A 26,225-nucleotide genomic window follows, 5' to 3' on the forward strand; every position below is an offset into this window, starting at 1 on the left:
CAAATCCCTAGTCCCCCCCAGAACCCCCACCCCAGGCTTTGGCCACCACCATTCCTTCTGTTTTTGCTTCTGTGATTTTAACTATTTTGGTAACTAATACAAGTGGAATCATGCTATATTTGTCCTGTGACTTTCTTATTTCACTTAAAACTAAGATCTTGGCTGGGTATGGTGGCTCATGCCTATAATCCCAGCACTTCGGGAGGCCAAGGCGGGGGGATCACCTGAGGTCAGGGGTTTGAAACCAGCCTGGCCAACGTGGCAAAACCCCATATCTACTAAAAATACAAAATTAGCCGGGCATGGTGGTGCATGCCTGTAATACTAGCTACTTGGGAGGCTGAGGCAGGGGAATCGCTTGAACCCGGGAGGTGGAGATTGCGGTGAGCCGAGATTGTGCCATTGCACTCCAGCCTGGGCAACAAAAGCGAAACTCCGTCTCAAAAAAAAAAAAAAAAAAAAAAAACCAAAAACTAAGATCTTAATAGAAAAATTGGCAGAATATGAACAAACATTTCATAGAAGAGGAAATAAAATATACTTAATGAACATACAAAAAGTTTGAACTTTAAAACAATAAATTACCACCTTTTGGCTGCCAATTATCAGACAAAATAATAATAGTTAATTCTGGTGAAGGCAAGTGTAACAGGCATATTCATCCATTGCCAGTGTGTATATATTTTGGTACAATCTTCATGAGCTCAGAAAAATATATATCTCAAGCCTTAAAACTGTTCAAATCATTTAACTCAGTAACTCCACCTCTAGAATTCTATCCTAAGGAAATTATCAGAGATGTGGACAAAGATTTTTTCATAAAGTTAATAATTAAAAAGTATAAAAATGGCCAGTAGCAGTGGCTCACGCCTGTAAACCTAACACTTTGGCAGGCCGAGGCGGGCAGATCACTTGAGGCCAGGAGTTCAAGACCACCCTGGGAAACATGGCAAAACCCTGTCTCTACCAAAAATACAAAAATTAGCTGGGCATGGTGGCATGCGCCTATAATCCCAGCTACTCAGGTGGCTGAGTCACGAGAATTGCTTGAACCTGGGAGGTGGAGGTTGCAGTGAGCCAAGATCGTGCCACTGCACTCCAGCCTGGATGACAGAGTGAAACTCTGTCTCAAAAAAGAAAAAAAAGAAAAAAAATAATAGATGTTGTTGCTGTGGATGTGGTGAAAAGGGAACACTTATACACTGCTATTGGGATGCTATTGGGAATGTAAACTAGTACAACCACTATGGAAAACAGTATGGTGATTCCTTTAAGAACTAAAAGTAGAACTACCATTTGACCCAGCAATCCCACTACTGGGTATCTACCCAAAGGAAAAGAAGTCATTATATGAAAAAGACACATGTATACACATGTTTATAGCAGCACAACTGGCAATTGCAAAAATATGGAAGCAACCTACACGGCCATCAACCAAGTGGATAAAGAAAATATGGTATATATACACCATGCAATACTACTCAGTCATAAAATGGAATAAAATAATGGTCTTTTTAGCAACTTGGATGGAGCTGGAGGCCACTATTGTAAGTGAAGTAACTGAGAAATAGAAAACCAAATATCTTATGTTCTCACTCATAGTAGGAGTTAAACTATGAGGATTTAAAGGCGTAAGAATGATATAATAGACTCTGGGGACTAGAGGAGTAAGGGCGGAGTGGGGGCGGTGAGGGATAAAAGACTATATTTGGGCATAGTGTACACTGCTCAGGTGATGGTGTACCAAAATCTCAGAAGTCACCACTAAAGAACTTATCTGGCTGGGTGCAGTGGCTCACGCCTGTAATCCCTGCACTCTGGGAAGCCAAGGCAGGTGGATTACCTAAGGACAGGAGTTCAAGACCAGCCTGGCCAACAGGTTGAAACCCCATCTCTACCAAAAATACAAAACATTAGTTGGGTATGGTGGTGTGTGCCTGTAATCCCAACTACTCAGGAGGGTAAGGCAGGAGAATCGCTTGAACCTGGGAGGTGGAGGTTGCAGTGAGACGAGCTTGCACCACTGCACTCCAGACTGGGCAGCAAGAGCAAAACTACATCTCAAAAAAAAAAAAAAAAAAAAAAAAAGAACTTATTCAAGTAACCAAAAAACCACCTGTATCCCAAAAACTGTTGAAATTTTTTTTAAAAAATACTATAAAACCACAAATGTCCATTTGGGGTAAGTAAATTCATTTCTGGTTCCATGAAACTCATTAATTAAGGCTAAGGATTTCACATAGGAATTTGGAGACAGTATGTATGCAGTACATATTTTGGTTACATGTCTCTTGAACCATGGTTGGCTACTACTGGTGCATGGTCAGTTGAAGATTATATATATCCCAAACTCAACCATTTATCTTTATCTCTTTCTACCTTGAAGTCATAACTCAGTAGGAGAAATATCTGTATCAGTGACATTTCTTTTGATATGGAGTCTCACTCTGTCACCCAGGCAGGAGTGCAGTGGCACGGTCTTGGCTCACTGCAACCTCTGCCTCCCAGGTTCAAGCGATTCTTGTGCCTCAGCCTCAGGAGGAGGTGGAACTATAGGTGCCCCCCACCACGCCTGGCTAATTTTTTAATTTTTGGTAGAGATGGGGGTTTCTCCATGTCGCCAAGGCTAGTTTCAAACTCCTGAGCTCAGGCAATCCACCTGCCTTGGCCTCCCAAAGTGCTGGGATTCTAGGTGTGAGCCACTGCACCGGGCCTGTATCAATGACTTCTGAACTATTCTTTACAGAGTTCCTTCAGGGGACTTTGAAAAGGAAGTGAAGGGGATGTAGACGAAAAGAGGGAAACCTGAACAGGTTAGACTCTACTTCTCCCAACTCCATGCATTCAACCAAAACAGCCCAACTTTTCTCTTTTTGAGTCCCTTTCCTGTAGAATATATTTGAACAAAAGTCTGTTTTAAAAAAAGTTTGAAATTCTTTATTTTCTACTACAGATTCTCACAGGCCAATAAAAAACCACAGCTGTTTTTTCCTCATAAGATAAATGCTCCTTGTTAGCTATTCATCACCATCACCTGGTTGTCAGAAAGGACTCACAAATGTATAATGAGGCAGGTGATCCTGCTTCCAGCCCTCCTTTCTCCAGCCACTGTCATTAAGGATGAATAAACTAATACGGTTGCAGGCTGCTGCATTGGATATCAGGCAAAGAACATTATATAAATCATCATATAAACTGAAAGAGACATTATGCTATCTAAGAAGTTAACTATAGCTATAAATATAAAACTAAAGAGAGTGATATTTTAAAGTAGAATAGCTCTTGTATCACCAAATAAGATGTGTCCTTCAAAGTGGTCACATTGGTTATGAGGGAATAATTGGCAAGAGCAAATAATCTTTAAAACTTCGAAAAACAAAGTAGCCACCTTGAGAAATTTAACTCATTCCAGTAGTGCTCCTAGTAAAAGCATTCTTAGAACTCTTTTTAGAAGTACAAAAAATACCAGCCCACCCACAAAATTGTGAAATATAATCAATTGTTGTTTTAAGTCACTAAGTTTTGGGGTGTTTTGTTATACAGTAATAGATAAGTGATATGGTCTGGCTGTGTCTGTGTCCCCAGCCAAATCTCATCTCGAATTCCCACGTGTTGTGAGAGGGACCTGGTGGGAGGTACTTGAATCATGGGGGCATGTCTTTCCCATGCTGTTCTTGTGATTGTGAATAAGTCTTATAAGATCTGATAGTTTTATAAGGGGGAGTTTCCCTGCACAAGCTTTCTCTCTTTGCCTGTCATCCATGTAAGATGTGACTTGCTCCTCCTTGCCTTTAAGTCCTTTAAACCTCTTTCTTTTGTAAATTGCCCAGTCTTGGGTATGTCTTTATCAGCAGCATAAAAAGAGAATACGGTAACACAGAAATGTCTGAATCACTAGGCTTTGGGAGATGTTTAAAAGGAAATCATTAGTCTTATAGAAAAAATCTAGCTATCCAGAACTCTAGAAAAATAAGCTGTTCTGTTTGGCTATAACTTTAAATAAATAGAATACAGCCAACTTTAACAAAGTTTGACTCTATCTTTAAAAAGAAATAAACAACTTTCAAAAAACAAGTTAACATTTTGGAAGAGAAACAACTCCAGGATGAATGGGACTAGTAGTAGGTTCCCAACTTTCTCCCCTGCAGTTTTTGCTTTTTACCTTGGGTTCATCTAAATCCTATCTATGCTGCCTTTAGGAGAACTTTGCTCTTTTTCTTTTGCCTGGGCGTGGATAAAAATAAATGTCCATTTTCCCTAAGTATACTAAATACAAGGGTGCATTTTCTTTTTTTAAAAGAATTACACAGGAAAAGAAAGGAAGCACAAAGTATAAAAACAGGTAAGTTAAATATAGATTTTTTTGGATCCTAAGATAAACAAGTTAAGTTTAGACTTTTGATCCTAAGATAATTAAATTTTAGCCAGAAGTTGGCTGGCCCTATTTTTCTTTACACCCAGTTATCAGTCTATTGTCCTTGTCTGCAGGAACTCACACAAGAAGCCAAAAATACAACACATACCTCAGAGTTTACCATCTCATCTTCTTGAAGATAAAAGACTTTTATTAAAACAAGAATTCCAAGGAAAAGAGAGTTTCTTCCTAAAGTATCAAAATCAATTTTTAAAAAACTTTGTTTTGGTAGAAGTTTTTAAAATGTATTATGTAGGCTATAATTTAACTTTTCTTGAGGACTACTATTTTTGTTGTTATTTTTGTTTTTGAGACACAGTTTCACTCTGTCGCCCTGGCTGGAGTACAGTGGCACAATCTCAACTCATTACAGACTCTGCCACCTGGGTTCAAGCAATTCTTGTGCCTCAGCCTCCCAAGTAGCTGAGATTACATATGCATGCAATCACGCCAGCTAATTTTTGTATTTTTAGTAGAGCTGGGGTTTCACCATGTTGCCCAGGCTGGTCTTGAACTCCTGGCCTCAAGTGATCTGCCTGCCTCGGCTTCCAAAGTGCTGGGATTACAGGCGTAAGCTGCCATGCCCGGCCTCACTACTGTTAACATTAATAATATACCAGGCTAAAATAATGTTTTCAGTGTCTATTAAGGACTTGCATACCAAATTAACAATCGCATAAGGATCGTGTGTTAAGAGAAATGGTTCACTTTTGCCATTTCTCTTTTTTGTTGTTGTTTTTTGAGACGTAGTCTTGCTCTGTCACCAGGCTGGAATGCAGTGGCGCAATCTTGGCTCACTGCAACCTCTGCCTCCTGGGTTCAAGTGATTCCCTTGCCTCAGCCTCCTGAGTAGCTGGGACTACAGGCACGTGCCACCACACCCGGCTTTTTTTTTTTTTTTTAAATTTTAGTAGAGACGGGGTTTCACCATGTTTGCCAGGATGGTCTTGATCTCCTGACCTCGTGATCCACCCACCTCGGCCTCCTAAAGAGCTGGGATCACAGGCATGAGCCACCGTGCCTGGCTTTTTTTTTTTTTCCCCTTTGAGACGGAGTCTCGCTCTGTCTTCCAGGCTCGAGTGCAATGGCATGATCTTAGCTCAGTGGCATGATCTCAGCTCACTGCAACCTCTGCCTCCCGGGTTCAAGCAATTCTCCTGCCTCAGCTACCCAAGTAGCTGGGATTACAAGAAGGCGCCAAGATGTCTGGCTAATTTTTGTATTTTCAGTAGAGACAGGGTATCGCCATGTTGGCCGGGCTGGTCTCGAACTCCTGACCTCACATGATCTGCCTGCCTCAGCCTCCCAAAGTGCTGAGATCACAGGCATGAGCCACCAAACCTGGCATTCTTTTGCCATTTCTATTTAATGGTACTAGAAGGCTTAGCCTGAGCAATTAGGTAAGAAAAAGAAATAAAAGGCATCCAAATTGGAAAAAAAAAAAAAAAAAGTAAAATTATCTCTGTTCCAAGATTACATGATCTTGTATGGAGAACACCCTAAAGATGCCACAAAAACATTAGAACTAATAATGATTAGTTGCAAATACACTAATCATTTATTAGTGTCAGCAATGCTGCAGGGTACAAAGTCAACACATAGAAATTAGGTGGTTTTTTTTTTTTTAATTTAATTAGCTGAGAATATAGGCAAAGTTGTTCTACAGTCCTGCAGTACATGTATAATTTTCCTATGGCAGTTACAACAAGAGATAGGAGAAACAACGTTTGGTCTAAGTGTGACAGATGTAGATACATATTTTTCACAATGTTCCACAGGGACAGGGAAGTGATAAATCCTGCACCCAAGGAGTGAAAGAGACAGAATTTGCATGCCCAATGATCTCATGTTTAGTAGCCTCTACATCTACTAATGGGCCCACTGCCAATGCAAGAGGGTCAGTTAAGTGGACATGAGTGTGCATATCATTAATAATATCAATGTCTTTAATGTCCGCAGTTAATGTTTTAATCACCCTAGGTCTGGAGATCTTCTTGGGGTATGATGAAGATCTTGTCGTCCTGAGATAGCTTCCCACGGATGTGTTTATTAGGACATACAATCTGCTGCTGACTTGAGGAGAAGTAGCATACAGTATTTGGGTATATGGCTGGTAATACATACTTGTGATATTATACATGGCCAGGGTATAGAGAGTTGTTGACCCATGGAACAAATTCTACCCAAATGGGTTTGCAACGCCAAAACAAAACAGTTCTCCAGTTTACTAACCCAATTAAGTTCTTTTCATTCACAACGTGCTCAACAAATGGGGTCATATCAGTAAGGGGTTGTACAGTGAGGATCTGCAAGAAAAGACTGAATGTTGCTTCTCAGTGATGACTGCACTATCAATTAATGGAGTCAACATATCCACAATGTACTGCTGTGGTGTATTTCTCTTCCCTCAATAAGAAATCATCACGACAACTTGGCCAGATGCATCTGAACAGTCTACACCGAACCTGTCATCTAGAAACGTGTACTCACTATCTAAGGGGAAGGACAGGTGCAGATTGTCAAATTTTACATGGGTTGGGTGCTGAAGTACTTGCCCGTTAAAAATGCTTGACTGTGTAGTCACTATTCATTTTGGGAGGATTAAATGATAACTTGGTGCCAGATTCAAATATATACACTCCTAGTTTAATCTCGGCTATGCCACGTGTGCTCAGTATAAGTGGGGAAGATGAGCAATAAAGACAATTTTAACCTTAGCATCCTCTAGGCAAAAACATAACTGTCTTTTGTACAGCTGTCAAGTGAGTGGCCATATGTCAGGGCCATTTCCACAATACCACCATGAAGTGCATGGATCTGTTACATATTGTTTCACTATAGTACATCCAGCTTGATCAGGTGAAGGGCGATAGTTGAAGGAGCACTCCTGGAAAATGCCCAAGATATGTAAGTCTCTAGGATCTTGCACCTTCTGATGGTTGCATGGAATTCTTCAGAGGAATCATCAGTGGTAGTAACTTTACATGTTACATTCATGACAACTCTTGTGGGAAATTTAGGATATTCAAATAGGACAACACCAGGAGTTGACGTATCACAGAACTTGGCTTACAATTGTCTGAGCATGGATCCCATGCATTACCTTCAGCAGGAGGAGCAGATGGGCTGGCCAAGTGCAAGCTTGATAGATCAGGATAAGTGACTGCAGGTGCAGGAGACATAGCATCTCTAAGGTTAGCCAACCCTTGGGGAGCCTTTGTAGAAACAAAAGAAGATTTAATGCACCGAGTTTTGTTTCTGTGGAGATGAGCCTATTATTTATGGCTCAATTGGTGATACTGCCTGACTTAATTTTAAGTCGAGTTTCTCTAGAGACTCCCTGTTTCCTGTTGATTCTCTGTGATCCTCTCTGAGAGCTTCCTGAGAACCTGCTCGATTGAGGTTTGGCTCTCTCATGCCTCAACCTCTGCAGCCTTGAGGTAGGTCCCCACTTGTTGCATGCTCTCATTCAGACTCTGTCTAGATCTAAGCCCTCCTCCTCCGTTGCTAACTCAACCACTGACTCGAGAGTTTCTCTGGTTACTAGCTCACTCATCACTCTCTGATGGTTCTTTTGCTTTGGTTTTGGAGCAACTTTGTCTAATCACAGCTGTATTCCTAAAAACTAACAATGAACAATCTGAAATGGAAATTAAAACAATACAGTAACATCAGAAAGAATAAAATACTTAGGAATGAACTTAACCATGGAAGTGAAAGACTTGTACACTGAGAAATACAAAACACTGCTGGAAGAAATTAGACATGAATAAATGGAAAACCATCTGGTTGATCATGAATTGGAAAACTTGCTATCATTAGAGGTGTCAGTATTACCCAAAGTCAGCTAGAGATTCAATACAATCCCTACCAAAATCCCAACAATGTTTTTTGCATAAATAGCAAAATCCATCCTAAAATTCATATAGAATCTCAAGGGATCCTGAACAACCAAAACAATCTTGAAAAAGAAAAACAAAGTTGGAGGACTTACATTCTTGATTTTCCAAATTTACTACAAAGCTACAGTAATCAAAACAGTGTTTTATCAGCATAAAGATGGACATAAAGACCAACGGAAGAGACTAGAGAGCCCAGAAATAAACCCTCACATATCTGGTCAGATGAGTTTTGACAAGGGAGCCGATACCATTCAGTGGGGAAAGGTTAGTCTTTTCAACAAATGGTTTTTCGAAAAACTGGATATCCAGAAGCAAACAAATGAAATTAGACCCTTATCTTACATCACATACAAAAATTAACTCAAAATGGATCAAAGACCTAAAGAGCTAAAACTATATATATATATATAGTTTTATGTATATAAATACATAAATATATATATACATAAAACTATATATATATATACATAAAACAAGAAAACAGAGGGAAAACTTCATGTCACTTAATTTGGCAATGATTCTTGGGTAAATGCACAGGTAACAAAAGAAAAATAAGATTAATTAGATTTCAAATTTAAAAACTTTTGTACATCAAAGGACACTGTCAACAGAGTGAAAGGCAATCCATGGAATAGGAGAAAATATTTGCAAATCATACATCTGAGAATGGATTAATGTCCAAAATGTATTAAAAAACTCTTACAACTCAACAACAACCAACCCAATTCAAAAATCGGCAGGCCGGGCGAGGTGGCTCAAGCCTGTAATCCCAGCACTTTGGGAGGCCGAGACGGGCGGATCACGAGGTCAGGAGATCGAGACCATCCTGGCTAACACAGTGAAACCCCGTCTCTACTAAAAATACAAAAACTTAGCCGGGCGAGGTGGCAGGCGCCTGTAGTCCCAGCTACTTGGGAGGCTGAGGCAGGAGAATGGCATGAACCCGGGAGGCGGAGCTTGCAGTGAGCTGAGATCCGGCCACTGCACTCCAGCCTGGGTGACAGAGCGAGACTCCGTCTCAAAAAAAAAAAAAAAAAAATCGGCAAAGGACTTGAATAGGCATTTCTCCAAAGATATACAAATGGCCCATAGATATCAAATACATGAAAAAATGCTCAATATCTTTTCCTTAGAGAAATATGAATCAAAATCATGAGCTATCACTTCACACTACTTAGGATGGTTATATTATTATTATTTTGAGATGGAGTTTTGCTGTGTCACTCAAGCTGGAGTGCAGTGGCATGAGCTCAGCTCACTGCAACCTTAGCCTCCTGGTTCAAGTCATTCTCCTGCCTCAGCCTCCTGCCTCAGGGATTATAGGTGTGCGCCACCATGCCTGGCTAGTTTTTGTATTTTCAGTAGAAATAGAGTTTTACCATGTTGGCCAGGCTGGTCTTGAACTCCTGACCTCAGGTGATCCACCCACCTCGGCCTCCCAAAGTGTTGGGATTACAGGCATAAGTCACCATGCCCAGCCTAGGATGGTTGTTATTTAAAAAAAAGAAAACAAGTGTTGCCAAGGATGTGGAAAAATTGGAGCCCTTGTGCATTGCTGATGAGAACATAAAATGCTATAGCCACTGTGGAAAACAGTGGTTCCTCAAAAATAAAATAAAATAAATAAACAAACATAAAATTACCATACAATCCAGCAACCCCACTTCTGGGTATATACCCACAAAAACTAAAAGCAGGGACTCAAACATATCTGTACACTCATGTTCACAGCAGCATTTTTCATAATAGCCAAAAGATAGATGCAACCAAAGTATCCATCAACAGATGAATAAACAGAATATAGTGTATACATACAATGGAATATTATTCAGCTTTTAAAAGGAGTGAAATTCTGACTGAGTGCAGTGGCTCACACCTGTAATCCCAGCACTTTGGGAGGCTGAGAGGCTGGTGGATCACTTGAGGTCAGAAGTTTGTGACCAGCATGGCCAATATGGTGAAACCCCCTCTCTATTAACAATACAAAAATTAGCCGGGCAGGGTGGCATGCACCGGTAATTCCAGCTACATAGGAGGCTGAGGCATGAGAATCACTTGAACCCGGGAGGTAAAAGTTGCAGTAAGCCAAGATCGTGTCCTGCACTCCAGCCTGGGTGATGGAGGGAGACTCTGTCTCAAAAAAGTAAATAGAAATAAAAGGAGGGAAGTTCTGATACAGGCTATAATATGAACTTTAGACATTATGCTAACCAACTGCAGCACTATTTACAATAGCAAAGCCGTGGAATCAACCTAAATACCCATCAATGACAGACTGGATAAAGAAAATGTGGTACACATACACCATGGAATACTATGCAGCTGTAAAAAAGAATGAGATCATGTCTTTTGCAGAAACATAGATGGAGCTGGAGGTTATTATCCTTAGCAAACTAACAGAAACAGAAAACCAAATACTGCATATTCTCACTTATAAGTGAGAGCTAAATGATGGGAACGTATAAACACAAAGAAACAACAGGAACTAGGGTCTTCTTGAGGGTGGAAGGAGGGAGAGGAGCAGAAAAGATAACTATTGCCGGGCGCGGTGGCTCAAGCCTGTAATCCCAGCACTTTGGGAGGCCGAGATGGGTGGATCACGAGGTCAGGAGATCGAGACCATCCTGGCTAACCCGGTGAAACCACGTCTCTACTAAAAAATACAAAAAATTAGCCGGGCGAGGTGGCAGGTACCTGGAGGCTGAGGCAGGAGAATGGCGTAAACCTGGGAGGCAGAGCTTGCAGTGAGCTGAGATCCGGCCACTGCACTCCAGCCTGGGCAACAGAGCAAGACTCCGTCTCAAAAAGAAAAAAAAAAAAAAAAAAAGAAAAGATAACTATTGGGTACCAGGCTTAATACCTGGGTGATGAAATAATCTGTACAATAAACCCCTGTGAAACAAGTTAATCTATATAACAAACCCTCACATGTACCCCCGAACCTAAAATAAGTTTTTTAAAAACCCAAAAAAACAAAAAAGACATTATGCTAACCGAAATAAACCTGTCACGAAGGGACAAATAGTGCATGATTCCACTTATATGAGGTACCCACAGTAGTCAAATTCAAAGATAGAAAGTAGAATGGTGGTTGCCTCGGGCTGAGTAGGGAGAAATGGGGATTTAGTGTCTTACTGGTACGGAGTTTTAGTCTGGGAAGATGAAAAAAAGTTCTGGAGATTGATGTCAGTAATGGTCGTACAATAATGTGAATATATTTAATGCCACTTGAGAATGATTACAATGGTAAATTCTATGTTATATATATATATATATATTTATTTATTTTACCACAATAAAGAGTAAATATGGTACAGCACAAGTTCTGCTATGAGTTATTTTGTTGCTGTTAAAATTCCCTTCTACCCCATCACCTAGCTCTCTCAGAGCAATGTTGACATCTGGCTACTCAAAATAATGCGCTCGTTTTATATGATGAACTCATTTGACAAAAATTATATTAAATACCAGTGTCTGAATGGGTGTTTTTTTCCTGGGTAACTTCAATACTGATCAATCAGACCATCTCTAGATAGCCCGCCCTTACCCTAACATGAAGTGAACCATCTCTTCAGTCAAGTGACTTTTAGCAGGGTGCATAGTCATTGTGTATGAGTAACAGGAAGAAAAGGGTGAGCTATTATCCTAAATTTGCAGATAAGCCCCAGAGAGAAAAATAGAACATATAAGCCCTTCCCATGAACTTGCCAGATTTAGCAAGTAAAAATACAGGACTCCCTGTTGTTTATCTGAAATTCAAATTTAACTGGGCACCCTGTGTTTTATCTGGCAACACTGAAGTATTGGAGGTGAGGAAAAAATAACCCAGGGTGTTCTGGGGTAACTGAGGTCTTAACAGGGAGCCTAGACAAGAAAAAGTAGAAAAGGCCATTAAAAAGATACTGTTAAAAAAAAATTGTATTGCTTAATCCATCCAGCTCAGGAGCCCCTCCCCATGCTGTGATCCAAGGCTTTTATTTTGAGACGGAGGGTCGCTGTCACCCAGACTGGAGTGCAGTGGCAGGATCTCAGCTCACTGCAACATCTGCCTCCCAGGTTCAAGTGATTCTCCTGCCTCAGCCTCTTGAGTTGCTGGGACTACATGTGCACACCACCATGCCCGGTAATTTTCGTAATTTTAGTAGAGATGGAGTTTCATCATGTTGGCCAGGCTGGTCTTGAACTTCTGACCTCTAGTGATCCGCCCACCTGGGCCTCCCAAAGTGCTGGGATTACAGGTTGAGCCACCATGTCTGGCCTGATCCAAGACTTTATAAAGACATATCAGAGGGTGGGAGACAGAAAGTGGAAAAGGATAAATCAAAACTAGAAATGGGTGAATGAGAACATGACCAGCCTCTAGTTAAGGCAACTGTGGCTTCAAAAAGGAATCTTAAACACCAGCATAGAAATCAGAGGGATCCTAATCTGGCTCAAAACAGAAGAGAAACAGTGGCTGGCCACACAGCAGGAGGAGCATAAGTAACAGAATACCAGGCATACAGTTTGGATCTGCTCTTCCTTCCATTAAGCCATCTACCACTACTTAATATCTAAGGGGCCGGCTAAGAAAATCCAGTCACTACTTTTATTTGCTAATACTTTGAGCCCCAGTTACAATAATGCCAGTACTAATTAGGTAACTACTTTCTAGCTTATCAACTCCTGCAGCTTTCCAGCCATTGTTCATCCCTCAGCGATACCACCTGCTTCCCCACGGAACCCAAACCCTGATACCCTCAGGTCACCCTGCTCAGGTCACCCACCTAGGAATAAACAAAAACAGGTTTCAGGGCCCTTTGTCCTTTGAAAATTCCGCCTTTTAAAAAATTAAAATTTTTTTTGAGGCCTGTGTTCTTTATCACGGACACTGTTCACATAGTGGTAATCCTTGCCTGACTCTGGTCTACTCGTTCCTGCGTTTCATTCCTCCGCTCGCTGTTCAATTCTTTGTTCAAAACGCCAAGGACAACTGGTAGTGAAGACCCTCCACTGGCAACACTACCATGTGCCAGGCACCGTGCTGGGGACTGGGGATGCAAAGATGAGTGGTGTACCGTCCTTGCCCCCAGGACAGTTCCCCGTGTCCGCAGGGCCGGCCAGGGGGGCCGCAGCCAACCGTGGCTAACAGGATCACAGTGCCCTTCGCAGCAAGTGAGTGCAGTAGTAGGGGACGGGTACTGCCAAGCCAAAGGTTTTCTCCAGATAAAACTGGATGGCAGAGGGACGGAGACTGAAGCGACGCCGACGCCGGGCAGGTAATAACGGGAGGCAGAGACTAAAGGGGTGGAGGGAGCAGAGGACCCGCCCGGGAACTGGCAGTAGGGAGGACCCCGATGCAGTGGCGGGCCTGGGTGCCGGGCGGCCGCGCTTCCCCAAAGCCGTCACAGGGTCTTGGGGTACCAAGGTGACTACTGGGCGCGAGTCGTTTTGTGGGGGAGGGTGTCCCCAAGGGGGCAATTTGAGGAGACGGTTGGGGATGCATCTGGGGTAGCGCCTAAAGGGACGGTGGGTGGTGGGTGTTTGAAGGTCCCGTGGACGCAGGGCTGAAGGGTCAGGAGAAGGCCGAGGGTCAGAAGGGCTGGGGACGAGGTCTGTCCAGGGGGTCGGGGCGGACGCAGAGGGCGGGTGCAGCCGAGGGGGAAGGGCTGAAGGGAAGGGCGGGCGCTGAGAGCACATAGGTGGGCAGACAGGCCCTCCCCGAAGGGAGTCCTTGGAACGCGGGGCAGTGGGTCTGTGGGACCCTGCTCGCCTCCGGAGAGGCGTTCCTACCTCGTTTCTCGCCTCAGCCTCGTCCTTCCGCGCCGGTGGCGGCAGCGGCGGCGGCGTGTCGCGCCCTCCAGGGGTCGCGTTGCAGGCTAGAGGCGCCGGCGGCCCTTCCCTCCGGGCGGGTTGGAAACGCCGGCCCCTGTCGGCCTGGCGCGATGGTCCGATCTGGATTGCCCTCAGACCGCCCCTCCGGGCGGCGAGTTGGTTCGGTCCGCCCGGCCTAAGGTGCTCGCCCCCTCCCTGGCTCCCGCAGCGATGGGCGAAGCCGAGTCACGCGCAGAGCTTTCCCGCTAGGGGAGCGGCGAGGCTTCCGCCGTGGCCCCGCCTTCTGCAGCCCGCGCCCGCCCCCGCGGGGTGGTGCCTGGCGACGCGCGGCTCTCGGGTACTGAAAACCAGGGAAACCTAGGGCGCGGGTCCGCGGGCCTCCATGGCCGGTGGGTGTGGGCGCCCAGCTTCGCCTGAGGCGGCGGTTCTCAACGTTGGCTTTCCTAGTAGAACCTAGTGTGGAAACTAACCAAACAACGACAAACGGAGGCCTGACCTCACACGACCGACTCAGAACCACTGGAGTAGAGTTGGGTGGGGTGAGGTGGGGTTGGCCTCCCGTGCATAGCCAGGGTTCGGAAACCCTGGTGAAACATAGAACCCATGCGCCCCCTGCCCTTCATGGCCGGATGTGTGTGTGACTCTTGCTGTTTACAGCCAGAGGAGGATGGGGCAGGCAATCCTGCAAATGTTATGGGAAACCCACTGTATTAGTCCGTTCTCACATTGCTATGAAGAAATACTACGAAGGAAAGAGGTTTGACTCACAGTTCCGCATTGTTGGGGAGGCCTCAGGAAGCTTACAATCATGGCAGAAGGCAAAGGAGAAGTAGCCATCTTTTTCACAGGGTGGCAGGGCAGAGCGAGTGCAAGCAAGGGAAATGCCAGACGCTTATAAAATCATCAGATCTTGTGAGACTCACTCACTATCACGAGAAGGGCACGGGGGAAACCAGCCCCATGATCCAATTACCTCCACCTGGTCCTGACCTTGATACATGGGGATTATGGGGATTACAATTCAAGATGAGATTTTGGGTGGGGACACAGCCAAACTCTTACAGGTAGTTAGGCATGAGCGGGGCGGGAGAGGGTTCTCCCCTGCTACCCACTAGGGATGTCGGGTGATGGTTCTGAGGCAGGACAATAGGGACTGGAGGCAGGGAACCTAAGACTGGTTCACGCCAACTTCCTGGAACTAAATTGAAAGGAAAACCCTAACTTTCCACACCTAAGTAACAAAACCCCCCACCTTTTCTGCCCAGCAGATGGGAAATTGGCTATCTGCAACCAATTAGACTGATTGTAGGCGAGTCTAACTTTTCATAGAAGTATAACTTTGTAACTTCACCCTAGCCTCTGATTGGTTGGTTTTTGAAACCAATCAGATGTTTGCACAGGGATGTGACCTTTGTAACTTCACTTCAGCCTCTGCTTGGCTGCTTTCTGCAACCAAGCAGACTGATTGTGAGCTACCACTTCATTTACATGAGGTGAGCATGAAGTGGCCAATGGAAAACTTCTAGCGGGTATTTGGACCCAGGAAGATTGTTTCCCGGCCCTTGAGCCGCTGCTTGCGCTGCTCCCACACTTTGGAGTGTGCTTTCGTTTTCAATAAATCCCTGCTTTCCTTCTTTTGTTGCTTCATTCTTTCTTTGCTGGGCGTTTTGTCCAATTCTTTGTGCAAAACGCCAAGAACCTGGACAACTTGCAGTCAGACCCTCTACCGGTGACAATTCCATAATTATCTCATTGCTTCTTTAAAAAGGATAATTCGGCAGCACAGGAAGAGGCCATTTCTTGATGGTCCACACCTGTTAACATCAAAATGCTAATTGAATGCAGGCCTCAGGGAGAAGCAACTTTCCGGGCATGCGTGTTAAGAGACAAAAATGGTAACGTATGATCTTCTGGGGGCACCCTCCACCGGAATAGGGGAAGGAAAGCACTGCACATTCGGGAAGTCCACTCTAAGGAAAGAATCATGGGAAAGAGGCGAGCCTGTAAAAGTCCCAGGATGACGGTTAGGCACTTGACCTCTCTTTAACCTTCACGTGCCCGCTTGGGTCTCTTCCAAGGGCACTTTCTTTCCTGTTCTAAGGCCTTTTTAAATAAACTTCCTTTCCTACTCTGGAACTTGCCTTGGTCTCTTTTTCTGATTTATGCCCCACAGTTGAATTCTTCCTTCTAATGAAGCAAGGACCAAAGTTGCTACAGACCCATAAGGATAGGCTGCAGGTAACTTGGGGTAACTCACATCTCTTCCACCACTAACAAAACCATATCACCCATTGAGAAGACTGTTCGGCTGGACGCAGTGCCTCACGCCTATAATCCCAGCACTTTGGGAGGCTGAGGCGGGCGGATCACTTGAGGTCAGGAGTTCGAGACCACTAACATGGTAAAACCCCGTTTCTACTCAAAATACAAAAATTAGCCCAGTGTGGTGGTGCATGCCCCTAATCCCAGCTACTCGGGAAGCTGAGGCAGGAGAATCACTTGAATCCGGGGGATGGAGGTTGCAGTGAGCCGAGATTGCACCATTGCACTCCAGCTTAGGCAACAGAGCGAGACTCTGTCTCCAAAAAAAAAAAAAAAGACTGTTCTAGGTTCCATATTCACTGAAAGAGAGACGGGGGTCACAGTCAAGGAAGCAGATAAATGTCAGGATGTATAGTGCATCTTTAGGCTTCACAGAAGTAGTGTGAATTGAATATTGAAGAATGAGTGGGAGGTAAAGGGAGAATTACCATGTGCAAACCAACTGAGGGGCAAAAAGACCGATGTAATTGAGAAGTGCGGGAGGCAATGGAGAGAGTTGAGGAGAGCCTGTCAGGGTTTGGTGATGAAGGGCCTATGACAACTAAGGAATTGGGAGAGACACAAGGGCTTTATTGCAGAGGCAGGAATGACAAGATCAAATATGAATGTTAGAAATAAAGTTCTGAGGGCTTAAATAAGGGTGACGTGGAGAGGGCTAGCATTGCCAGTGGGGAACCAGTGAGGAATCGCATGCTTGTACAGTGTGATCCTCCAGTTAAATAGTCTGGGTTGGGGACTTAAGCCAAACCAGACCAATTAGAATTACTTCTCTGAGAATTTGGAATTGGGAGACAAAGAGCTACATATCTGCTCAGACTTAAATTGGACTTAAGGGTAATTTGGGAGCTATGCGGTAGCTATCTTCTACTTGCCCGTTTGGCCTGAGCAGCATTGAAAACCAGTTTGCTGAGAAGGAAGATCAACTGGTTGCACATAGAGAAGCAAGTCTAGACACAAAGAGACTACTCCCTAGGTTCTTGGGACCTTCCAGCAGCTGGTTCCACTTCTTTATGAGGCCCAGCTGGATTCCTTCCCCAGGATCATGATGCATCCTTGTATCCATTCATAGGAATCTCATTGTTCCTTCAGCTACTGTGGGTTACTTCCTGTTGTTTATATTAAAGAGTAACTTTCAAAAAGGTAAAATAATGAGACTTATGCAAGTATTTTTATTTTTTATTTTTTGAGACAGGTTCTGTGTTACCCGGCTGGAGTGCAGTGGTGCAATCATGGCTCACTGCAGCCTCGACTTCCCGGGTTTCAGCAATCCTCCCACCTCAGCCTCCAGAGTAGCTGGGACTACAGGTATTTTTTGCATTTTTGGTAGAGACAGGGTTTCGCCATGTTGCCCAGGCTGATCTTGAGCTCCTGAGCTCAAGCAATCCACCTGCCACCACCTCCTAAAGTGCTGGGATTACAGACGTGAGCCACTGCACCTGGCAGAGCCTTATACAAATATACAATGAACATATTTCAAATGTTTTATTAAACTAACTAATGAGAGAACCAGTAAGATATTAAAACCAGTTCAAATGAAGATTTGACTTAGAAATGTCTGTTCTCTAATGGACAAAATTCATTTGCATCACCCAGAACAGGAATCATTTGCATTGTTATGGGCAGAAAATCTTTTGCATTATTAATTATCAGTATTCTGAAGTTAACTTCTAACTCCGAGTTAGAAAATAGCTTACTTGTAAAATAGGAACCTAGTCAAAGGAAATCAAAGCCTCTCACCACTAATATAATAAAATAATTCCCAAGGATCCTTAACAGCACCCAACATTCCGTTAAAAGGACACCCATTTCAAAGTATTTCTTAAGTTTTCCAGAAACTTGCAAATCAAAGAATATACAAAAACACAGGGACATAAGAAAGGGACATGATGCTGGCTGGGCACGGTGTCTCACACCTGGAATCCCAGCACTTTGGGGGGCCAAGTCAGGCAAATCACCTGAGGTCAGGAGTTCAAGACCAGCCTGGCCAACATGGTGAAACCCCATCTCTACTAAAAATACAAAAATTAGGTTGGGCATGCTGGTGGGTGGCTGTAATCCCAGCTACTCAGGAGGCTGAGGCAGGAGAATCGCTTGAACCCGGGAGTTGGAGGTTGCAGTGAGCCGAGATCGCACTGTTGCACTCCAGCCTGGGCAACAAGAGTATAACTCCATCTCAAAAACAAACAAACGAAGAGGCTGGGTGCTGTGGCTCATGCGTGTAACCCCAGCACTTTGGGAGGCGGAGGTGGGCGGATCACCTGAGGTCAGGAGTTCAAAACCAGCCTGACCAACATGGTGAAACCCCCTCTCTACTAAAAATACAAAATTAGCCAGGCATGGTGGCACATGCCTGTAATCCCAGCTACTTGGGAGGCTGAGGCAGGAGAATTGCTTGAACCTGGGAGGTGGTGGTTGCAGTGAACTGAGATCACACCATTGCACTCCAATCTGGGCAACAAGAGCGAAACTCTGTCTCAGAAAACAAAAAACAAAGAAAGCAAGCATGATGCTTTAGGGAAACTCAAGTAGTATGGGCATAGTTAAGCATGGGCAAAGTGTAGGAGGGAGGCAGCAGCAAGATTAAGAAGGGCCTTGTATGTATGTTTGGGAGTTTGGATTTTATTTTCTTGAGATGGAGTCTCACTCTGTCACCCCACGTGGAGTGCAGTGGTGTGATCTTGGCTCACTGCAACCTCTGCCTCCCGGGTTCAAGTGATTCTCCTGTCTCAGCCTCCTGAGTAGCTGGGATTACAGGTGCCCACCACCACGCCTAGTTAATTTTGGATTTTTAGTAGAGACGGGGTTTCACCATGTTGGCCAGGCTGGTCTTGGACTTCTGACCTCAGGTGATCTACCTGCCTCGGCCTCCCAAAGTGCTGGGATTACAGGCATAAGCCACCGCACCTGGCTGAGTTTGGATTGTATTCTGAAGGCTATTGGCACTATTATTTCATGCAGGGGAGTGATGTGAACAGATCTGAGCTTTAGAAATTTCACTTTAGTAGGAGTGTGGATATTGAATTACAGGAAGGTAAAGAGACCAGTTAGGAGATTGATAATTATTATGAGAACTGAGAGAGTCTGAATTAAGGCAGTGGCTGAAGGCTTAGATAAGAGGAGATAGATTCAAGGATGATTTAGGGTATAGAAATCTGTAGAATTTAGTGATTAATTGAATGTGTCATGGGGGTGGGCGGGATAAGGTAAAGCAAATAGTCTTGAATGACTCCCAGGATCCTCCAAATGATGTGTATTTTCCAAAATGCTTTGCATGAATCTTAGAAGATTTGGTAGACGATTTGGAGCTGGAATCACGGGTATATGTTGGGGCCAGGACAGTGTTCCTTCTTCATTTCTTTGGGGCACCATGAACTACGCCCATAGAAGATGCCAAACTTAATAAATGCCTGTTCTGACTGCTCCACCAACCGGTCATTCCCATCTTTCCCTCTCCTTAGGCCTCCCTATTCCCTGAGACACAACAATATTGTAATCAGGCCAATTAATAACCCCAAATGGCCTCTAAGTGTTCAAGTGAAAGGAAGAGTCACATATCTCTCACTTGAAATAAAAAGTCAGAAACGATTAAGATTATTGAGGAAGGCATGTCGAAAGCCAAGACAGGCTGAAAGTCAGGCCTCTTACACCAGTTAGCCAAGCTGTGAATGCAAAGGAAAAGTTCTTGAAGGAAATTAAAAGTGCTATTACAGTGAACACACAAATAAGAAAGCCAAACAGCGTTATTGCAGATACAGAGAAGGTTTGAGTGGTCTGTATAGAAGCTGAAACCAGCCACAATATTCCCTTAAGCCAAAACCGAATCCAGAGCAAGGCCCTAACTCTCTTCAATTCTATGAAGGCTGGGGAGGAAATTACAGAAGAAAAGTTGGATGCCAACAGAGGTTGGTTCATGAAGTTTACAGAAAGAAGTCATCTCTATAACATGAAAGTACAAGGTGAAGGAACAAGTGCTGATGCGAAATATACTTAGTGAATGGTCCTTTTTAGTGGCAACCAGTACTCGTCACTTTAAGTTTCACTTTAATAGTTAAAGTGATTTAATGAAATAATTTTTTAAAACTTCAACCTTTACAATTATGCTTTTCCTTATCTTTCAGCTTGGCTGTTGCACGTGGCCAGGTTCAGTGGGCTTTGTAGATGTCTGTTTTTCTACTTACCTCTCCTCCCTCCCTTAGCTTCCTAATTCTTTTTTCTCCAGGGCTTGAGCAGGACAGGAGAGAGAAGACATGAAGAAGGTCTTTACTTGACTAATACAGTCAAAAACTAATTTTAAGGCTTGGCAGATAAGTTAGGCATGGCGGCTCATGCCTGTAATCCCAGCATTTTGGGAGTCTGAGGTGGGTGAATCACCTGAGGTCAGGAATTTGAAACCAGCCTGGCCAACATGGTGAAACTCCATCTCTACTAAAAATACAAAAATTAGCCAGGTGTGGTGGTGTATGCCTGTAATCTCAGCTACTCAGGAGGCCGAGGCACAAGAATTGCTTGAACCCAGGAGGCAGAGGTTGCAGCGGGCTGAGATTGTACCACTGCACTCCAGCCTGGGTGACAGAGTGAGACTCTATCTCCAAAAAAAATAATAATCAATAAATAAATAATCTAGGTGCTAGCATTTTGGTGGTTGATGGGAATAAAAAAGTGACACAAAATTCTTGTCTTCAAGATTATTCATGGCCTAGCAGAGAAGACAGAGAATTAAGACATAATCAAAATGAGCATGTGAGTGATAATATAGTCAAATATTGGGACAGGAAAATAAGAGAAAGATACAAGGTGCTCTCATGCAAGGAGGAGGCATCCAACTCAGAATTGGAGGTTGTGTTCTCAGGAAAGGCTCCTAAATGAAGTGACGCAAGCTAAGAATTAAGAGCAGACATTATCTAGACAAAGGAAAGAGGGAGAAAAACCTCAACAAACAGAAAAAGCTCGGAGAAAAACCGAGCTAGAGGAAGAGGTATGGGATGATTCTCATCGTCTGGGCTCGGGTAACTCAGACGGTAGTGGTGGCATCCTGGAGTAAAACTGGGAGGGAAAATGATTAGTACAGGTTGAGTGTAAGTTTCTGGAGGTGTGACAAAGTGAAAGGTCTGGGAGCCAGTTTAATATATGGATCTGGACCTTAGCAGGGAGATCTGGGCTAGAGACTGTGAATCTTCTTTCTGTGGGTAAATGAAGTCGAGAGTTTGGATGAAGTCACCCAGGAAAAGGGTACAGAGAAAGATAAGCAAAGAACCTAAGAAACAATACTTAACATATGCAAAGAGGATAGAGTCATATTGGTAAAAGATGTGATCATAGTGAGGCCAAATTAGAGTTTAGCAAGAGGGGGCAGAAAAGTGAAGTAGAGCTGAAAAAGGAGAAAAAGAAGAGGGGAAAAGGGGAAGTATTGGTCTAATTTGAAGGGGGAGGTTGATGAGAGTCTGGACCAAAGGTATTGCTCAGATTATATTTTTGTCACTGGGGTCCCAATAGACCATACAAATCTCTCTGCTCCAAAATAAGCAATTTATTGTTCCAACTCTAAACTCCTTAGAAACAATTTTCCAAGTACATACAATTTCTTCTCAAAATAATTTTATGGAATAAGGACATATGCTCACCAATTATGGCTTACGTCCCCTCAAGAAAAGAATATTTAAAATCTCCTGCAGTATCCCTTTCTCAGTTCTGAGGCCTGAGCAGGTATCAGTTCTTGAGTCAGAGAAGTCACAGCGGGCAGAAGGGAAAACCTTGAATTGTCCTATCCAGGCAGGAGCCACCTTCATTTCTTTTTATTTATGGTCCAGAAACCCTCTTTCAGCTTTTTAAGACCAATTCCTCACAGCTGCCTCTTTCTTTTGCTACCCAACGCCAACAAAAGACTTACTCTGAATCTCCCAGATAAACCTGAGAACAATGCCTAGATGGGGATATGTTCGTGTAGGGCCCTGGGAAGGTTATGCTTGCTCTGAGTATAGGAGATAGGGCCCAGAGTAAAATCCTTTTTAGTCCAATCATCCTTTCCCTTCCCCATACTGTCCCTTGTCACCCCCTACCTCTACATATGCTTATGCTTGTCTGGATTAAAACTTGCAAGAGACGGTGGGAGGCAGGCCTGAGGTTACTTTTTTTGTTTTTCTTTTTTTCCTTTTTCTTTTTCTATTGAAATGCTGCAACTCTGGCAGACATCTGGGGGCTCTTTCCTTACCTCTCCTTGCCTTACCTGGGCATAGCCTTCTGGACAATTAGGAGGCTTAGTCCCTAGTGAGAATGAAGGAGCAGGTTTATGCTGGCTTCCCAGGGACTCTAATTCTTCCTAAGTTTCATGAATACGAGGGAGGAAGAGCACTGACTGCCTCCTTTGGAATTTCCCTAGGGCCTCTATCTTTTTGAAAAAAGGGTGTTTTTCTTGGACATCCTGGACTTCATTGTCTGGCCAGAAGTGATGAGGGCCCCAAAGCCATGTTTATGGGAGAATGCATAGGCAGAACGTCGAGTGCTTGAGTGTTTCAGTTTGGTCCGGGCTGGGGACTGCCGTGGAAGTCTCCTGCACTCTTGAATTCTGTCAAAAACCTATAGCCAGAGCATGGGGGATAGGGTTTTCATCCACAGAGGCAAAGGCAAAAGAAGGCCATGAATTATATCTGGGTAGATTTTCTGTTCCACTCACCTTGTCTACGCTGATAGGCCAGAATAGTGGTTTAAGAAATTGGTACCCAATCACAGGCAACATACAGAGGACCACGCTGAGGATAATGCTCAGAAGCATTTGCGGCTGGTTCAGAGCATTCCTGACCACACCTGTAAACAGTGAGCCAGGAGGGGGAAGGCTGAAACAGAGCCTGGAGGACAGGGGTGGGACCAGGGGTAGGAGTTACCAGCCAGAACGTAGACACTTCTCTAGTCCAAAGAAGGAAGTTATTGATTTGGAGTTAGTTTAGGCTCCTGAGAAATAATATAAACACAAAAGAATTGCAGTTGGGGCCGGGCGCGGTGGCTCAAGCCTGTAATTCCAGCACTTTGGGAGGCCGAGGCGGGCGGATCACAAGGTCAGGAGATCGAGACCACAGTGAAACCCCGTCTCTACTAAAAATACAAAAAATTAGCCGGGCGCGGTGGCGGGCGCCTGTAGTCCCAGCTACTCAGGAGGCTGAGGCAGGAGAATGGCGGGAACCCGGGAGGCGGAGCTTGCAGTGAGCCGAGATCGCGCCACTGCACTCCAGCCTGGGCAACAGCGTGAGACTCCGTCTCAAAAAAAAAAAAAAAAAGAATTGCAGTTGGGTCCTTTGCGCAGCCAAAGTCACTGTGAATTCATGCGCCTCTCTCTCCCTCTACAGGCAGGGCAGGGTAGGGCAGGATAGGAGAGCAGGGGTAGGTTATCAGGGAATCCTAGAGCACTGGCCTGCATCCAAAAATGGGAAAGAAAGCTTTGGAGGAGGAAAAAACAAACAAATAAAAATAAAAAAGGTAAAAAAATTTAAAAAAGAAAAGGTTTGAAGGAGAAAAATGAGTTAGTGGCCTGACAAAAGGTGAGAGCCAGGTGTGGTGGCTCACGCTTGTAATCCCAGCACTTTGGGAGTCCCAGGTGGGCAGATTGCTTGAAGCCAGGAGTTTGAGGCCAGCCTGGCCAACATGGCAAAAGCACATCTCTACCAAAAATACAAAAAATTTAGCAGTGCATGGTGGTGCACGACTGTAGTCCCAGCTAGTGGGGAGGCTGAGGCACAAGAATCGCTTAAACCCGGGAGGCAGAGGTTGCAGTGAGCCAAGATTGCACCACTGCACTCCAGCAGGGGTGACAGAGATAGAGGAACAGAATCTCAAAAAGTTAAAAATAAAAACAAAAAGATGGGAGCCAACTATGTCTACATATCTACTCTCTGTATTTTGTCTTCAGCAGAGTGGAGATGAGAGAGAGGGAAAAATTTTGGGAGACAATAAGGCAATATGCCACAGCATAAAGGACTTTGAACTGGAACCAAGAAGCCTAGATGTGAGTCCTTTAATTCAAAAACACCCCTCCAGGGTCTAAAATGACTCTAGAAATTGTTGCTGATAAAGCGCAAATCTCATAAGACGTTTGAAAATACCTTGGAAACTCGAATAAGGTAACTTATTTCCCTAGCTACATTTTGAGCCCTTTTAGGACAGAGACCATGTCTTATTTATATCTCTACCCTAGCACATAGTAATGGCTTCTTGGTAAACATTTATTAAATAAATATACCTGGTTCCCCACCCTGCGCCCACTGGGCAGGGCCTTACCTAGGAATTGGAAGACGTCAGGGAATGCTAGGCACAAGCCATCACTGTACAGGAGGAACGACATGCAAAAGTAGAAACCCAGGCTACCCCAGATGACGACATGGCTTATCATTGTCCAGTAGGTTGTCTTCAGGACGATCTGAAAAGTACCCTCTTATGGGACCTGTAATCTGGGACCTGTCAGCTACCTCCCTCCTCCAATTATGTAATGAAGGTTGCTCCCTTCCCACACTCCCTCCCTCTATTCCTCCCACTCTTTCAGAGAGACCCCCACCCAATCCCCTTACCCCCACCACCACTGGCCACACCTGTATTGTGACCACCCAGATCAAGGAGGTCTGCACCACCAGGGAGAAGGACTGGTAGTCGGAGATGTCCTTCCCATCATTTCGTTCTGCATTGTAAAGAGTCCCCATGGGGACAAAGAACAACACGAAGGAACTGTAGATCCCATGCATTAAACACTTCACAAATTCCTTTTTGTTGAAATAGAGGTTGTGCTGGCCTGGCTCATACAGCTCTGGGAAAAGGAGGCTCCATGTCTCATTCACATCCTGGAAGCATCAGAGGGTAAGGAGGGAGGCTCAGGGTCTCTCCATAGACGGTCCCATCTTCATCAGAGGAGAGGCTTCTCCCCTCACCAGGTCTACTGCCAGGCTGCCTAGGAGCTTCCTTATGGATTACTTAAGAAGTGGAACCAGAGAACACAGCAGTGACCACAGACCCTTCCTGAAGTCCTACTCTCTAGGCCAGGATCTGGGTAGTGTTTGGGAGAAGGTCAGGATGATGGGAAGGACTTGGAGGGAGTTAGAATTGGGGGCAACTAGGCTTGTGGGTAGCTGGGAGGGAGGACTGGAGCTTGAGATGGGGGAGGCAGCTGGGACATAAGTCCCAGGTGTAAGCGTTCTTTCAGTTGAATATATATATATATATATATATATATATATATATATATATATATACTTTTTTTTTTTTTTTGAGATGGAGTCTTGCTCTATCACCCAGTCTGGAGTGCAGTGGCACTATCTTGGCTTACTGCAACCTCCACTTCTCAGGTTCAAGCAATTCTCTTGCCTCAGCCTCCTGAGTAGCTGAGATTACAGGTGCCTGCCACCACACCTGGCTAATTTTTATATTTTTAGTAGAAACGGGGTTTTGCCATGTTGGCCAGCTGGTCTCAAACTCCTGACCTCAAGTGATCCGCCTGCCTCGGCCTCCCAAAGTGCTGGGGTTACAAGTGTGAAACACTGTGCCCGGGCATAGTTGAATATTTTTTATGTCAAAAGTCAATGTGGGAGAAAGGGACATTAATGGAGACCAGTTAGTCTTTTAGAGGTATTCTTGTTCTGTGATGTGGCTCCCACTCCCATAGCTACTGGTGAACTGAAGGTGAAAAAAATTACTCTAAATGGATGACATTAGATCATCTTCATCTCCTAAATCTGAAACTTTGGATACAAAGCCCCAAGCTTTGTATCCAAAGTTTCAGATTTAGGAGATGAAGATGG

General features: G+C 44.2%; 2 protein-coding genes and 1 long non-coding RNA gene across 8 annotated transcripts in view; 1 reads left to right on the forward strand and 2 right to left on the reverse strand.

The window, feature by feature from the left end:
* Positions 1 to 14,363, reverse strand: part of RUSC2 (RUN and SH3 domain containing 2) — a 71,753-nt gene extending 57,390 nt beyond the window's left edge. For 3 of the 6 annotated variants that reach the window (XM_028834235.2, XM_077965032.1, XM_015117344.3), the window contains exon 1: positions 14,089 to 14,363. The gene's annotated coding sequence lies outside the window, so the exon portion shown is untranslated. Of the gene's footprint in view, positions 1 to 7,517; positions 7,630 to 14,088 lie in introns of all 6 variants that reach the window. The other 3 variants (XM_077965034.1, XM_077965029.1, XM_077965035.1) reach the window with 2 other exon arrangements.
* The window catches only part of LOC144334644 (uncharacterized), a 67,437-nt gene continuing 54,479 nt past the window's right edge, over positions 13,268 to 26,225 (forward strand). The window contains exon 1 of the long non-coding RNA XR_013404754.1: positions 13,268 to 13,574. This is a non-coding gene — a long non-coding RNA (uncharacterized LOC144334644). The remainder of the gene's footprint in view (positions 13,575 to 26,225) is intronic.
* LOC697274 (phospholipid-transporting ATPase FetA) overlaps positions 22,586 to 26,225 on the reverse strand; it is a 110,628-nt gene continuing 106,988 nt past the window's right edge. The window contains exons 25-28 of the mRNA XM_077965866.1: positions 25,026 to 25,271; positions 24,718 to 24,856; positions 23,123 to 23,253; positions 22,586 to 23,025 (exon numbers count right to left, since the gene is read on the reverse strand). Of these exons, the coding sequence (XP_077821992.1) occupies positions 22,834 to 23,025; positions 23,123 to 23,253; positions 24,718 to 24,856; positions 25,026 to 25,271 (708 nt within the window). The 3' untranslated portion in view covers positions 22,586 to 22,833. The remainder of the gene's footprint in view (positions 23,026 to 23,122; positions 23,254 to 24,717; positions 24,857 to 25,025; positions 25,272 to 26,225) is intronic.

This window comes from Macaca mulatta, chromosome 15 (assembly GCF_049350105.2).
Source record: "Macaca mulatta isolate MMU2019108-1 chromosome 15, T2T-MMU8v2.0, whole genome shotgun sequence".
NCBI classification, from domain to species: domain Eukaryota; kingdom Metazoa; phylum Chordata; class Mammalia; order Primates; family Cercopithecidae; genus Macaca; species Macaca mulatta.